The sequence below is a fragment of the Galeopterus variegatus genome, unplaced genomic scaffold, assembly GCF_000696425.1.
Source record: "Galeopterus variegatus unplaced genomic scaffold, G_variegatus-3.0.2 Scaffold1158, whole genome shotgun sequence".
NCBI lineage: Eukaryota > Metazoa > Chordata > Mammalia > Dermoptera > Cynocephalidae > Galeopterus > Galeopterus variegatus.
In genome coordinates, this window is record NW_007727269.1 from 99,413 (window position 1) to 117,044 (window position 17,632).

Consider the following 17,632-nt stretch of genomic DNA (forward strand, 5'->3'; position numbering starts at 1 on the left):
AAAAAAAAAAAAAAAAAAAAAAAAAAAAAGAAGGTTAGGAAAGCAACAAGCAAGCCAAGAGTACGAAAAGTTCATTAGAAAAAGCCAAGAGTACGAAAAGTTCATTATAAAAGTTCACTTTACCCGTTTGGGGTGGGATTTTTTTAATTATTTTGGGTCTACATGAATACAAGTATAATTAAAAAGGTACGTTCAGATTAGAAAAGTTAGTAGTTTTCACCTCTATTTATTTATTTGCTAGAGAAATATCCTCTAACAATTACTGACAAAAATCAGAGATTCATTATTATTAGGCTCCTCTACTATATGCAGATAGTATGCATGTTGAGAACTCTCAGCTTCAGGTACACTGGAGGTCCAGATAGAAGCCATCCTGCTAGCACTGGGAGGAGAAGAGCATTTCTGTGCAGAAATAAGTGGCATTTCCCAATGTCCTTGTACATATGTGTGCCACGAAATATAGTTTTAAGTGGTTATTTAAAAATAAAAAAACAATATCTACTTACTGCACTGTACTATCTTAATCTTAAGGTTATTATACAGTGGCACATTTTAAAACATGCTTTTTTTAACTATTAAAAAAACAGGTTGTAAGCAAAATTTTTACATATGGGTACTGCTTGTATATAGTACAAAACTACACTTCCAGTGATCAAACTAATTGTTATCTAGATACAAATATCAGATATTAATACTTAGTATTCCAGAACTTGTGAATTCTTCTTCCAGATATTTCAAGTTATTTGACAACAACTAAAAATTTCATTATAATGCTATAAAACAGATTCTTTAAAGGCTTAAAAAAACACTCAAAGCAAAACCACGTCTGTAAATTAAGCTAAAGAACCAAAACGTTGTGTCCAGATTTCCAACATCACACCCTACAACTTAACAGATAGAGTTGTTCTGCCTTTAAATCAATTTAAAAGGAAACACATCCTATTCCACATGCGTGGTGCTTAAACACACAGGTTTTCGCCCCTTTCTTCTACAGTCAGTGCCACATCCTCCTTCCTAGGCAGTGTGGTACATACAAGGAACTGGCTTCAGAATCCGACAAAGCTGGCTCTGGACGCTGGCTCCATCACTGGCTGGCCATGCCACCCTGGCCTGCTGGTTAACTACTAGATCCTATGCTAAAAAGGGCTAGTAATAGCTACTCACTAGGATTGTGGAGAAAATGAGTTTAAATGAGGTGATGTACTTAGAATTCATAACATATGCTAAGTATCAGCAATCTTGCTTAGTGCCCCTTGCAGTTTAACAGCCATGAAACTGCTGTGGAGATATAATCCCACTCTTTTTATGAATAAGAATATAAGGATGGGGGTGCCTGGTTCTAAAGCCCACTATGAGTGACTGGAAGGCTCTAGCACCTCTGGTTCAGTTGTCTCTCCACTTCCTGCCTGTCCCAGCAATAGCGAATTAAGAGACAAACATCTACTTTCCTTTCCAACTTAGCACAGCAGGGAATGAAATCCTTCTAGTTAATTCTCACATCTGTCTTATATATCCCACTCTCCAAGTGCACACTACCAATGTGCTGTTTGATATAGCCTTGGCTGTGGGACAATGAGAGTCAACCTAAGCTGACAGCAAAATAGCTGCAGAGACGGTGCAAAACAAACAGCCGGCGTGCTTGACTCTGCCCTGTAACATTCTTCTCCAGGAGGTACCAAGCCCTGGTCTCACTGACCAGGATGGGCAGTTAGGAGCACAGGCTCTGATGTGCCATAATGAAGGGGCCGTTTCTCCACCTAAATTTGTTATAGACAAATGATGAATCCTTAAAGAACTTTTTCAGTATTTAAATTTCACTACGTATCATCTTTGTTTCCACTTAGAAGCAGAGCCATCACAGATGCTCAGCAAACCAAGGGGGCTACCAAGACCGACTGGCCTTGTGTGACACCCACTGTGCTCCAGCAAGGGGCAGCCAACTCCTCTCCTCACCCCCACAGGCAGTTGGCATCTTTTCACCATCTTCAACAATCACACTCACTTCTACTGTCTGCTGTTCCTTTAGGTCTCAGGGATCAAGGATGCCTCCCAGTCACCTATGAAGAATGGCATGGGGGGTAGGGAGAGAGGGTCCAGGCACTAAGATTTGTCTGAAACTAACCATATCCCCTTGATGCTTAGAAAGGCCTAGATTTTCACTTCTAATATTCAGCTGAAAATAATGCTTAGAATCTAGTTTCTAAAAAATTGTAGCTTGGGGATAAAAAAATCACAAGACTGTAAAACATCAAATTATGTTAATATCCTGGCAACCTTAGTTAGGTGTGAGTTATTTGCCTTAAGTGAGCAGATACAATCTGCATACCCCTTTAATTATAGTTTTAGTTAAATTTTTTTACTTGATTTAAGCAATGCGATAGTCAAGTCTGTTACATTACTCTGGTATTCTTATTCATAAGGTCTCAAAATAATGATAAGTCTCAGATGGAACAATGTCTGCCTTATATATATTTATCTGAGGCTTTACCACCAACCAATCTCTAAAATCTAACACTACTACACAATAGAAATGAAGTAATAAAATTTAAAATAAGACAATGATTATTTTCAATAAACAGCTTGGCAATGTCGATCAAACTTCTCGAAAATACAAACCAATAAATACAAAGTAACTAAAGCCACATTTCCCTGGCAGTGAGAAGAATAGCTGAGGAACTAGGAAAGGCATGTACGACAGCCAGATGCTCAAGCAAAAAAAAAAAGAGAGAAGAGACAAAGTGACGATGACAGAAAGCCAACTGAAGTTTTTTTTAAAAACTCGTATATGGAAAATTATCTTTATATCTCACCTTGGATTACTGGTTTGATAATCAGTCTTTCCATCTTAGTAACTCATCTACAAAAGCGAGAGAAGAGACAAAGTGACGATGACAGAAAGCCAACTGAAGTTTTTTTTAAAAACTCGTATATGGAAAATTATCTTTATACCTCACCTTGGATTACTGGTTTGATAATCAGTCTTTCCATCTTAGTAACTCATCTACAAAAGCATCATATTCAAGACCTCGAAATTCAAGTGAGAGGACTGCAGAGCATGCCTGGCCCATCCTGGTGCCCAGAATCACCAGTCAGCAAGGCCTGGCCAGTCTCCTGTCTGAGTGTGCTTTATCTTGTGGCTGCATGAACCATGAAAGGAATGGATGCCAAAAGATTCCAAGCCAGCTGAGAGCAGTGTGAGAGGTAAGAGGACAGCAGGACTCACCAAGTCATGCATTGTTTGTGGTTTCTAAGTAGTGAGCCTGTGCAAACGCCAGGCCAGAACCTTCCAAGCAAATGCATATCTCAGAGCTTCCTTGTCTGACAGCTGTTTTCAGAAAACACCAGAGAACTTAGGTGGCAGCAAAGAACTACGGCGTGCAAAGGCAGGTGAATCGTGAAGGAGGAGGGATGCCTTGGAAGCCAAACAAACAAAATGAGGAGGAGGAGGCGACAACAAATGAAAAGGATGAAAAGGAAAAAGGGTGGAAAGGGGCGCCTTCATAAGCTACCAATGAGGAGGAGGAGGTGACAACAAATGAAAAGGATGAAAAGGAAAAAGGGTGGAAAGGGGCGCCTTCATAAGCTACCAACAATCTGCACCTTTCTCCCATCTCAGTGAATAGATATTTTTTGTTGCCCTTTTCTTCTTGCTATTATCAAGAACAGCAGGAGACTGATTTGCAAAACGAATAATCCAATCTTTACTCAGCAGTTAGAAGCTGGTATTTGAGATGGTGAAAATACCATCATATGTGCCTGCGTGAAGCACTCCCAGGCAGTTTCTCCACAACCTCTCTTCCCTTACTCCCTATCTCCAGAGAGTGACACATAAATCTACTCTTGGCTGAGACTATAGAGGAAATTACAAAATGACTCAGGACAATTTCTCAGAACTTATTTTTTTTAAAAGTGGAAGCACCTACACTCTGCGGCTGGGATATCATTAAAAGGTGAGAATCTGCTATGAGTAAGAAAGGGCATAAAAGAAGCATTGAGACGCAAACACATGTCCATTTATTCAGTACAACCAAAGTTTTCATTTGGCTACAATCTTTATGTACACAAGTATAGTGAAGACTAGTGAAGATTACTATGTGAGACCTCTTAACAAGGCCTTTGGAAGAGGTCTCAGGAAGGAATGAACAAACAGCATGACACCACATACCCCTTCATTCTTGGTAAATATTAAAGATTACGAAAGATTCGAGGCACCCAAATAGTGCCAAGCCAAAATTAAATTGTAATTTCGGCTAGCATTTCTTTAGAAGTAAAAAAAAGAAGCAAGCAACAATAAAGACTTAGCCAAATTGCTGACGGGAAAAGTGGCCAGGCAGAAATCCTATTCGCAACGCCCTTGGCCAAGAAACACAGGAGCCACTACTGCCTAAACATTCCTGAAGCTGAGCATACAAACCACCGCCTCCTAGTCTGCCAGACAGCTGTTTATTTTACCAAAGAAATCTATAAAATTTTGGTTTGGGATCAAAATTTAGATTCTTGTTCCCTCAGTAAGTCATTTTTGTCACTAATTTCAGAAAACAAAACTTCTAAAAATGCCAAAACACCAGCACATAATGTTACGACTGGTGTTCAACAATCCAGGAATATCTACCCACCACCAACATGACCTATTCTGGTCTCAAACTAGTAATTTATTTGCCAACTAGGGGTTGTTATTTATTTAACACTCCTCAATGTCTTAGCACAAAATGCCACTTGACTAAACACAGTGCTTTTCATATTGTAGTATTTGATACTTGATTCCGTAATGTCAATCATATTAAGTCAAGACAGAGGCTGGAGTATTCAAATGTTTACTCGAAGTCAGAATTATGAACCTAGAGTTCAAAGACTCCAAAAGGGGAAATCCATGGGTAAATGTCATAAGACTGGTGAACTACCTGGAACTGTACATAACCTTTTTTTTTTTTTTTTACATATATGAGGAATTTTCTGGGTGCCCAAAGCTTTTGTCAGATTCTCAGATGGTCTGCTCCAAATAACTTCCTAAACACAGTGAGAGTAAAAGACCAGAGAGGATATGGGAACAAAGCATGTAACTAACCATCTTGACTTTCGCTTACCATTACCTTACACCTCTGCAAACCTTAGGTTTTAACTTCAATGAACTGTGTGAAAGACAATAAATGATCAATGCTAATTCTAATAGGGTTCTTTTTCTTTCTTTTAAGCAGCTCTCCATATTCATGAGAACAAAAAGTGACATCAAGCAGAAGACTGATTTGATCACATACTTAGGCAGAAAGACAGACACGGAGAGGCATTAGAGCAGGACAGATGGCCAGACCATCCCTTGGTTTCATAGATGCAGAAGTTTGATGATTTACCCAAGGACAAAGAAAGGGATGACAGTGAATTGAATGGCCCCCCAAAATCACTGAAGTTTAATCCCCACTGTAACTGTTGAGGGTGGGAAATCTTATTACAGTAATTGAAAAGTGGGCCTTGAAGAGGTGATTAGATTGCAGGACCATGCCATAGTGAATGGATTTATAATGGTGGACAGGAGTATGGTTCAGAGGGCTTTAAAAGAGAGTACATGAGAGTCTCTCTCTGCTTCCACCATCTCAGCTCAGTGTGATACCCTGCATTACTGTAAAGCCACTACCAAAGAAGACCCTCACCAGATGTGTTTCCTGGACTTTGGACTTCCCAGCCTCCAAAACTGTAAGCAATAAATTTCGTTTTCTTACAAATCACCCAGTTCCAAGTATTTTGCTATAAGCAACAGAAACGAATTAATACAGGGACTATCAGTGTAAGACTTATGGCAAAAACCTATGTGTTCTTACTCTAAGTCCATCCTATGTTCAGATGGCTTCCCCTAAGAATACGCAAGAACTTGCAAATGGTGTTTACACTAAGGCTAGGCTTTGGCCTGAGAAATTCAACTCCCTGCTTTCTTCTGTTCCCAAAAGTAAAATTATGATGAAGTCTCCATAACTGCCTATTTCTAATCCAGGGGGCTCAGAAAGTAAATAAAGGTGCAGAAACAGAGGCTGAAAGGCATAGTGGATGGAAGACAGAGGGATGACACAGAGAACCTGCCATCCAACTCCATCTTGACTGGTATCCCAGGTGTGCCAAAATAAGAGGTGGGATTTCAAGGAGCACTGGCTGAAGATCCCTTTCTACTATCCAAGTTGCAGGTAGCTGGCTGGCTCCCCTTTGAACCAGCCTTTCTTTGTTTGCCTTGGAAAACAACAAACAGATCCTTCTTAAAGTTTCATATCAGACAGGACGAGAGCAAAATCATGGCCCCTGTTGTTTCACAGGAGAGAAAAAGTAGGAGGAAACCTACATCAGAAATAAATGTGGCAAATAAATCATGAGGTGAAGGCCAGCCTTGTCCATGAAGCATCTCTACTCAGTCAGGGTCAAATCTTTTTGTGGCCTCAGCTCTGGGGAGCCACTTTCCTGTTAGTCATCGTTCCAGCAGTGTGAGGAAAGGGAGTGCAATTATCCCTTTAGCACTGGCAATGGCTTGACAGCAAGTTAATTTCAGAGCCGGTGCTCCACCTGACAGCCCTGATCCTCCAGCTCACCCCAGCCAGTGAGTCATGCTGCGTCTCTCTCTGCTGACTCTTCATAGACTCCTCTTTGTTTCTTCCTCACTCTGTGATTCTGAAGATGACTCTTATTAACAACTTGTTCTTTTTCCAGAAACACAGGATGAAAAGGCAAAGTCCAGAGAAGAGTAAGAAAGCAAGGGACAGAGGACGGCAGGCAGGAAAGTGGTGTGGGGCAAAAAGCAGAAAGTGAGAGAGGAGAGAGAAGAGGCCGGGGCGACTAGGTGTGTTTACAAGGGAGCCACAGTTATCCAAGCACAGAAAGGGAAGGGGAAGAAAGAGAACAAATGACCTCGCTGGATCCTTCCAACTTCATTTAGTCAGGCAACATCGGCCCCACTTTCCAGATCAGGAGGCAAAAGAACCAAGAGGGCCATGGCTGGCCCAGGCCTCCAAGATGCAGCACTGAGCAGCCTGACTTCCAGATCAGCCTCCATAGCTTCAGAACCTCTCTGCCTTGCACAATACTCTGCTCCTAAACATACGTGTGCTCCATATTTAATACAGAAAACACAACATTACGCCACATTTGCATGCAAACTCCAGCCTCCTGTGGCCACCCCACCCCTGCCCCAGCTCCACTCAACAAGCCATCCCAGTGGCTGAGTTTTAAAAGCCTCCCTGGCAAAGGCACAGACAGCTGAGTGTTCATCCGACAACATTCTGTTGTTGGCAATTTCTGCGTCAGCCCACAGCTCAGCTCACGGCAACAGCCCCTCTTACAACTTTTTAGTTCACTTCTGTCCAGGACCACCCTTGGCCAGGGGGAATCAGCCACGTTGACAGGGTGGGGCCAGCTGCAAGAACTGGTGAGAAAGATACCACCTGTGAGATTTCTTCCCACTGCCTTTTCATGGGGCTCCAACATGCATCCTCCTTCCACAGGACAAGCCCTCCATCCCAAACTGCCTCCCATGCAGCCACTGCTCCGAGTGCTGACACTCAGGTTCTCAGTGACACTCCATGCTGCAAGCTCTGTTCCCACTCACTGTTGGCCCTTCCCTGTACCCTGCACAGGTATCTAGGTTTTTTCTTTCTATCCTTCATTTTGACACATGGGTGACATCTCTAACCCTGCTGAACATGGCATGCAGTAATCCTTGGCAACAGAGAGGACAGGACTCTGTGTGCTTCGTGCGACAGGGATGTCCTCTGCATGCCACTACCTGCCTGCCACACCCAGCAAAGGGCTGGCATTGGCCTGACACATCAACCCTAATAATCAAGAACAGATCACAAAGGGCACTTATAACCTACAGCTAGGAAAAAGGGAAGTTTTTTAAAAAATCCAGTCAACTACAAAGCAATCAAACGGCCTTTCAGACTCAGATGAAAAACAAGCACAGTCGCTTCAAACAAATCCACAAACTTGCCACCAAGTCTCTGCCACAAGGAAGTATAGTTAGGAAGGCAGAACAATGCATCTGAAAGCTGGGTGCAAAAGCTCGGCCAACTCTGCCCCTTCTTAATGGTATGTCCTTGATGCCTCTCTTCCAGAAGGGTCAGAGTCTGCAAGACCCCCTCAACTGGCAAAGTCTCTCAGGCTTCACTAAGCATCTCTGTAAAGGCAGATCTAACATATACTATTTTTGTTTAGTCATTTTAAGCAACCCTTTGGAAAAGCTCATTAATTTAGGACACCATACATTAAGAAAAATAAGCTAAAAGGTGTGCAGGCTTTGTCTGCATGAGGACAACAAAGAGCCAAGAGGACCCCTAAGGCCCTTGGCTTCTCATTCTTTTTCATCTCATGAGGCAGTTTAAGAGAATTTGACCACTGACACTAACTTCAAGAAGACTGGGTAGATGACAGCTAAGATGTCTAAGTCATGTGCATGTCTTCACTTCAGTAACACGTCACTAGGAAATTGTGCACAAATGTGCAAGCACCCTATGTGACATTGAATGCCCCTGGATCAAGAGACCATTAGGTGCACACAGTGAGAAAGCATTCAAAAACATGTATGCAGTGAGCCACGTCAGGAAGAGGAACTCATGGCCTAATAATCTTTCACGTGTGTGCTTTTAGTTGTACATTTTGGTAGTACTGTTATTTTTATCTACAGATGAGGACACACAGGCTTAGAAAGGTTATGTAACTTGCCCTGGGTAACACAGTCATAAAGCTTGGTGGACCAGGATACAAATTCAGGTTTCCAACCATCAGGCCAACAGTTCCTTCCCATATACCACCATAAGCAAGAAAAGGATCATTATTATACTAATCTATTGAATAGCAGGCATGTAGAAAGACCACTGTTCATAAATAAATAAATGACATTTTGGTTTGGCTTTTTAACAAAAACACAACCAAAAAGATCTTGAAATAATGCATGAAACTCAAAGAAAGATGTATACTTTGGGAATGCTGGAAAACAAGTCATATAGTCCAATAATATTTTCCTTTTCCTTTAGCTTCTTAGATGTGCAAGCTCTTAATAGCAATTCACGTGAAAAATTTAAAAGGTTAACCTAAGGGGGTGAGCAAGAATTAAATATTAAATGTAAGTTATGTTTCTGCTGTGCTCTAAAAACCTAACCATTAGTACACATGCCTTTTTTCTACCTTAAAAAAATAAACAGGACAAAATATATTTTAAGCATAATTAAATTGCAAAGAGCACAACACACGGTTGTTATGCTGTATATCTCCAGATTCTCAATGCTCTGTGTTCTATCAACACAACGCCTACAAACTGCGAAAATAATCACTGCTAAAGCTACACTAGGTGATTACATAAAATTCTTCTAAAAAGCTGAAAAATCATTTAATCAGGAATAACTAAATTAAAAGCTCTGCTTACCTTGTAGAAAACAGGTTTCACTTTTGTGGATTTTCTTTTACAGTAGTAAGCCCAATATAAGTATGAGCTATGCACCAAGGAAATTTTACAAGTGTAAAATAATTTGTTATATTCAAATTATTCTGCTCTCTCTTTTCAAACGTACTTTACAAAGCAAATATTTCCCTACATCTTTCTGCTATCTTTATGTTTCAGACAGACAAAACTATTTCAGAGATCGATTTAAAGACCTTGGAATGAGAAAGGCAAAGTTGCCAATGCCACAGAATGACTAGTATCCAAAAGAAATTCTCTTATCATTAGCTACAAAGAGTGCTTAAAAATTACTGTCAGAATTGCTTAAAGATTATCATCAGAATCCCTTCTGGAAAGAAAGACATATCTTCTCATCTGCATAACAGTCTTTATACATTTTTAGAGTAAAATCATCTTTCAATCGTGAAAAGAAAACCATGCAAGCATGCCTACATTTGGATCAGAATCCACATCCATGAAAATCAAAGCCCTCATTTACTTACATGCTGTATATTAAAAGGAAAAGTTCAAAGAAACCTGCTCTCTCTGGGAGAAAGGATTACATCTACTGTCGGCTGTTGGGAAATGAGTAAGACATGCGTTCTCTTTCACTCATCCCCAGGCAATGAAAAAAATCCCAAACTGTTCTTCCAAGTCACACTCACAAGGGACGCCCTAGCGCCACCAACCTCTTCCTCCAAAGCAGCACCGGTGACTGGAGGAGGCTCACTGCCTTCCTCTATGCTTCCACCCCATGCTGTGAGCCTGCCTGCTCTGGAAAGGCACCAGGTTACAACAGACGTGGAGACGGCAGCACCACAAAGTGTCACATCTTCAGTGCCAGCTCAAAGAGCAGAAAAAAGAATGCATGCAACATTTCTGCTTAACACACCTCAAGTTCCCAGAACAAACCAAAAACTCTTTCAACCCCCTCACCCAATGGGAAATTGTATATTCTGTTCAAATTCCAAACTATTACAATAGCACATGCTAATTGCTAACAATACTGAGGGAAAAAATGCCCCACACAGGAGAGGCTGACAGGGTCACACAAAGAGCTGTGACAGTAATAGGCACCCTTAAATAGAAAGAAGGCAATCAATTATGAACCATTTGCGGAAATTGTGGGGCTGTCAAAAGCCGTGGTTACAGCTGTGCTTCATCAAGCCAGGCTTCATTTGATTTTCAAGGGAAATTATTCCTTATTCTAAAGTCTAGAATATTTGTAAGTAAAATATCCCAAACAGCCCAGGTTCAACCAGGATCTAGTCAGAAAAGAAGTTAATGACCCTTGAGACGACTAGTTGGGCCAGAGCAGGAGGCCTGGCAAGCAGAAGCAGGTGTTATCCCTGAAGAATGACCACCATCTGTGGGCATCATGGGGACGGTGTGCACAGGGGGTCCTGAAAGAGCCATTCCCAGCACACGCTGGGCACGAATCATAAAACTCCCAAATCACCATTTTAAGAACAGAAGAGAGGGGCTGACCCATTAATCTCACTTGGTACATCATAGTGCTGAACATCAAAATCAAGGGTTCGGATCCCATCACAATTATTACTTTCAGTAGTCACCAAATCTTCTTTCCCAAGAAACAAGAACATGTGAACTGAATAACTGCCAGGTATTTCCTAGGATTTTTTTTTTAATGTACTGAAATTCATTATTATTATTATTAGTGTAGATATCTTCATATCTAAAAAAAGATTAAGGTGATTCCTTTAGATTTGAGAGGAATTTGGCAGCAAATGCTTAACATGCTCATGTTCTTTCAATAAGTTTTTTCTTTTGTGTCCACTGGTACTTATGTATGTATGTATTTATGTAAATATTTTCTTTCTCCTTCCACCATTCTTGAAAATTAAAGCTCAGATTGCCCCAATTTCAACCTGAACAGCAGCTTTCACTCCTCTTCTAGATTTCAAACTGATGCTTCAATGTTCACCTTGTATATGCCTCATTTAGTTATAATAAGCATTGTTAAATAAAAGAGTTGGAAATGGCCTTAACATACTAACTTTTTTACATGCCTATTTTACTGAATCTGAATAAATTTTGGAAAAAAATTTAATTGCCTTCTTAAGAACTTTAACGTTGTGTAACTCAAGCAGGAAATCACTGTTCCTAATGGCGTTAAGTGGTGCCCCCCAAGCTTCCATGCTGCGCCAGTGCCCTTCAGTCAGGCACAATGACCTTAAACAGATAGTCTCACCTCATGAGTGTTTCAGGAGCATTGGATTTTTTAAAAAATTTAAGGCAAAGCAATCAAAATACATCTATTTGATGCTGTAGGACCCACTGTTTTGTATTAAAAAACAAACAGAAAAAAACTAATGACTATTAGCTATGATATGGGTTCCCAAAAGTAAGTAACCCACCAGATAGAACAAAGTAGTAAGACTAAAAATGCTGATGGATCTCAGTTGAGTAAAAGAATTTGCATCCTGGGAATAAAACCAGACCAGTGAAGGCAGTTGAATATTAGCTTTGTCTAAGAAAACTGGAGGAAAGGGAGGAGAGATTTTGGAGGAGATGGGTAGGGAATGGGGGAGAGTTCTGAGAGTAATAAAGGAAAGAAGAAAGGAGAGATTGAGTACAGGGCTTCCACTGGGATCTGCTCTGAAGCTGACAGGGTCTAAGCCCACCCCCCTCACAATGGATGTCATGTCGCTGATCACCAATTCCTGATCCTTGAATGTGCCACATGACCACTCAGCAAAACATTGTCTCCTGGTAGGGTAAGTCTAAACCCAACTGGGGCATCTTCCCACTATAGTTTTTATTTAAATACCTATCATTGCTTATATTTCCTCCATTCTTATTTTGTATTTAAGACAAAAGCAACAAATATAAAATACAGTTGTAATTTCAAAATCAGTTAAAATTAGACTGCATATTAAAATGATTAAATTTGATGTCAATCAGATCATTAATGAAGATAGCTGACTACAAACAGTTAAAAATGTAGGAAAGGAATGGAATATAACAAGTGCTGCAGAGGATGTGGAGAAATTCGAACCCTCACACGTTGCTGGTGGGAATGTAAAATGGTACATCACTATGGGAAACAGTTGAGCTGTTCCTCAAAAAGCTAAACATAGAATTACCATATGACCTAGCAATTCCACTCCTAGGTGTGTACACCAAAGAACTGGAAACAAGGATTCAAACAGATACTTGTATGCTAATGTTCATAACAGCATTATTCATAATAGCCAAATGGTGGCAACACCCAAGTGTCTATCAACAGATGAATACATAAACAAAATGTGGTATATACATACAATGGAATATTATTCAGCCATTGAAAAGAATGAAAGTCTTACACATGCTACAACATGGATGAACCTAGAAGACATTATGCTAAGGGAAATAAGCCAGAAACAAAACGACAAATATTTTCTGATACCACTCACATACGAGGTACCTAGAATTGGCAAGTGAGACAGATAAGTACAGTAGAGGCTACCAGGGAGTTGGGAGAGGGGGAAAAGAAGTTATTGTTCAATGGGTTCAGAGCTTCTGTTTGGGAAAGATGACAAAGTTCTGGAGATGGGTGGTGGTGATGGTTGAACAACACTGTGAATGTATTTAATGCCACTGAAGTGTACACTTGAAAATGGTAAAATGCTAAATTTTATGCTGTATATATTTTACCACAACAAAATGACAAAATTCCAAAAATAATTTATGTTTGGCCAAAAAAAAAAAAATGTAGGTAAGGAACAGAATAGTAATTTAAGATGACTTTCAGAACACCTGAGCATAGGTTTTTCTTGTGAAAATAGCTAAACAAAACCATCCTAATGGCAATCTGCTTTGCTCTTTGATGGCATGCCAGAACTCACAGGGGAGTTCTAGCTGAAGTAATTATTCCTGTTAGTATTACAAATAAAGAAAGGGAAAAAGAAAAACTATTTCCTTTAAGGAAAAAAATACGTTCATACCAATTTATGGACCTAAGGATAGGCTGACTCCATCTTCTTTTTTTTTCCACCTCAGGTAAAGGTGGGCATCAACACTCACCTGCCTGGTTTTTGGTTTGAGATTTGGGACAGCATCTTACCCTGAATGTCTGCTCCATTTTCTCCCTGTGGAAAACCTGGTCCAGAGTGCCAACAGTCTGACTCCTTTTCAGACCAGTTGTGATGTCAGGGACATTGCTGAAATCTGCATGAAAAATGACAAAAACGTTTATGAATTTGGCTATAAGCAGACAGTAGTAATGACTGGTTTCAAGGCTCAGACAGAGAAAGAGAAGAAAGGAGAAAGCTAAAAACCTAGAAGGCAGTACACAGCAGTCCTTTGACACTAAAATTACAATATGCACATAGCTGGACTTCTGAAACAGGTCTGGGCTTTTGCTAATTGAAGAAGCAGTGTTTTCTTCCTGTTTTGGTTAAAGGAGACCAATCAAAATAATGACTTAATGCCTTGTCATTCTTCCCATTGCTGTGCAAACATCTTAAGTAATTTATTTGGACCAAGAATTAAACAGCAGTGACCTTTGTTGGTATTTCTCTATTTTTGCCTAAGTGAGGGCAAAATTACCAGGGATATCTTGGAAAACCCATGATGTGAAATCATAGACCCTTATTACAATCCACAGCTTGCTCATTTGCAAGCACAATTCTTCTTTTTCTGGCATCAACCACAACTTCATCCTAAACTGAAAGTTCCAAGAAGAACAGCAAACCTTTGTTAACATCCAGAGTAAAGGTTGGGAAATAATATTAACAGTAATAGAGTATGCAGTTTTCCAGCCTACAATTATACACACATCCCATCCTCAGCAATTCTGTCCACTGGCTCTCAAGTTAACAAATTCAATGGAAAGACCAGCCTCCATCAAAATACAGGGTTTCATTCTGATTCTTATATTTGATAGATGATCCCCTCAACCAGGTGAAACGAGATGGTTTCTGACCCCAGTCAACTACAAGAAGTCAATCTGCCTGAGTTGATCCTGGCATGGACAGATGCACTACAAAGAAACGGTCCAGCATGATGGGCAAGAACACTGGTCTCTGGAAGACCTTTAGAAGCTATGGGAGCCCTAGGAGGTTGACACACTGATGGATAGGAATGCTAATACATGATCAATGATGATATTACCAATCACAACACAGACACTTCCAAGATAGTCAAAAGCCTCCAGAAAACATCTTAATGGTCTACAGAATTCTGCAGCTCCAATTTCTTCTTCCCTTTGTCTCTTCCAACACCTAATTCCACCAAGAAAGGGCCCAGATAATATAAGTCATGCTTCAAGTTAAGTTAGCCTACATAAGGCAGTTCTGACCACAAAAGCATGGTCTGGGGGCCGGCCCGGTGGCGCACTGGATAGTGCACCGCTTGGGAAGCGCGGCGGCACTCCTGCCCGAGGGTTCGGATCCCACATACAGACCGGTTCCCGCTCACTGGCTGAGCGAGGCGCGGGAGCAACACCGAGGGTTGCAATCCCGTTCCCTGTCCCCGGTCCAGTATGGGGGCAACACTGAGGGTTGCGATCCATTGCCGGACACGGAAAAAAGGCAAAAAAACAAAAAAAAAAAAAAAAAAAAAAGCATGGTCTGTCACTAGAGAAATTTCGGGTAGCAATGACAGGTGAGGATACTTGGGCATGCCTCTCCCATGCCCCTAATGCCCCACCACAGAAGCAGTCCACTTAGCAGCAAGCTGACCGCATGGGAAGTAGGATGAGAACCTAAACCAAGAGTGATTCACCACTGTTTCTCCACTTCTGCCTCCTGACTCTAATGCGTGCACCTTTATTTAAGGGAGACCAACCTAAATCATTCACAAAGGAAAACCAGCCCTCATTCTTACTGCATCCAGCATAAATGCATCTCTTCATTCATCCATTCAGCACATACTTTTTGAGCACTAGCTATCTTCCAGGCCCTGTGCTGGGGACAAAGAGAAGAGTAAGACTCTCAAGTTCTGCTTCCAATCTGGGGAGAGGCAACTGGTGGTGAGAGATGAGGAGTCAGAGGGATGAGAACAACAAAGTGTCACACAGATGATATGAGCCAAGTCTCTACAGAGCTGAGTGGGCACACCTTGGAAGGAAGTTAATTCTCCCTGGGGCCATAACAGACTTCCTAGAAAAGGAGACACTTGAGTGAAGTCTTTAAATCCGAGGGGAACTTGTCTTTAAAACTGAAGATGACAAGGCAGGGTGGGCAGGTGGGAAAGGGGATTCCATGAAGGGGAAGCAGCCTGAGTAAAAGTAGCTGGTATTAAAAGCAAAGCACGAGCTGGGAACTCATGAGTGTGGCTGCAGCAGAGAGTGGGACAGGGAAAAAAAAGTGTGCCCTAGGATGAAGGAAGGGATGGAGGGCAAGACCCTGGCAGAAAAACAGGTCAGAAGGTCTCAGCAACACTGCAGGTAAGAGGTGCAAGGACCCAGGCCAACCCAGCATACAGTAATAGCAAGAGTAGGCAATGGCAGAGGGTTTGAGGAGGTAGACTCCACGGGTCCCCTCTTTGTCACCTAGAAGATACAGAAAAGAGAGAGATCAAGGGAGATTCCTGGTTTTTATGTCTTAGTTTACTAGGTAGACGGGGAACACTGGAAGGGCCAGGAGTGGTAATAACAAGCTTAGCTTTGGCGATGTTGAGTTGGAGACAGGAGTACGTGTAGGCCACCAAGTGGGAGATGGTCAGTGGTCAGGTAGTCCAGGGTCCAAAGCCCAGAAAGGTCTTCACAGAGATATGGATTTGGAAGGCATCAGATTATACTCAGCAGTGAAGCCAAGGGGATGGATGGGACCCACCACAGAGAATGAGCAGAGTGAGATGAAAAAGAACCAAGGAGAGAACCCTGGAAACTCCAGTGCTTAACGGGTGCAGGAGCAGAGGGGCCCTCAAAGGACATACCTCTATTTTTTTATAGAGAAGTAAAAGTCAGAGAAGTATAAGAAAATCAAGAGAGTAATGCCACAGAAGCCACACAATGTAAAAGTACATTACCTAGGTAACAGAATCAAATTTGCACTATTGCTGCTTTTACCTTGTAAATAAAGAGCTTTGGTACTTCCAAAGAGTTATATCAAGTACAGGAAATGTGACACACAATCCACGTATGCATTCATCCACGATGAAGATTTCTATAGCCCCAGGTATGTACCACGTACTGGGCATACAAAGAACAAGACCGTAAGTCCCATGAAGTACTCAGAGGTGGCAAGGGCATACAGAGCTCAGGAGTGGATGCCAGTGAAAACAACATGGCTGATGTCAAAGGCAGATGCCGAGCAAATTCTGAGTCATCCATTCAATATATTAAAAAACTTTGGAGCTTAAACACTGAAAATTCCCCAAACCACTGTTTGCCTCTTACAAAAGAGGCAAAGAGGTACTCATTCACTTACTGAGGAAGGCAGACATGCTTCAGGAAGGGAGAACAGGTGCGATGTTTAGCTGGTAACAGAACATTCAATCCCCTCCTATAAGAACCCTGTGCATGCAGGACAAAAGACCTAGCTATGGATCATTGGAGCTCCCCATCACCTTCTGTGCCTCTTAACTTCCAGGAGCCTTTGTGGACTGCTTGGCTCCTCCCTGAGGCATGAGCTTGGAGAGGGTGGCCCACCGGAACCAACTCCCAGTGAGGCTGGCCCCAGGGACTCAAAAGAAGGCAGTCCTGGCGAGTGCTAGAGATCCAACAAGATAAGAAATCTCAGAGCTGTTCCCTCACCCAAATCTCACACGGGCGGAATGATATCACAACATACAGAGTCCCCACAGTGAATAGCCATGCCCTAGCGCTATCCTGGAGATGGACAAAGCACAGGGGAAGCCGGGCTTGACAGTGTCCACGGCTGCTGACCCCAGCTCCAGGTGACTCAAGTTTCACCAGGACCTGTATCCCCAATAAAAGGAGTATGCCCTTAGCATTCTTTATAGAGGAGACATGAGAAAAAAGTATATTCTGGAAGAATTGAAGACTGGCTAAAAAAAGAGTACAGGCTGGTAAAATCTGAATGCTTATTTACAAAGCTGTTTTAAACAGGCATCCTGTCCTAGGTGCCAAATGCCTATACATAGCCTCTCTTACATTCTGCCCACGACCTGGCACCAGCTGCTAAAGTGAGTAAATATATCCTCCACCTCCCAACTGAAAAACCAGCTTCCCACCTGGGAAAGCCTTTTCATCAGGATGTACACACTGTGACTTGTTTTAGGGGCTCTTTATCTCTATTAGATAACAGTAAGCAT

The 17,632-nt window shown here is 41.6% G+C and overlaps 1 protein-coding gene across 2 annotated transcripts in view; it reads right to left on the reverse strand.

Moving 5' to 3' along the window:
- TIAM2 (T-cell lymphoma invasion and metastasis 2) overlaps nt 1-17,632 on the reverse strand; it is a 119,976-nt gene that overhangs the window by 29,969 nt on the left and 72,375 nt on the right. Inside the window, exon 14 of one of the 2 annotated variants that reach the window (XM_008575226.1) lies at nt 13,476-13,579. In XM_008575226.1, the coding sequence (XP_008573448.1) occupies nt 13,476-13,579 (104 nt within the window). Of the gene's footprint in view, nt 1-9,912; nt 10,040-13,475; nt 13,580-17,632 lie in introns of those variants that run through there. The other variant, XM_008575227.1, reaches the window with a different exon arrangement.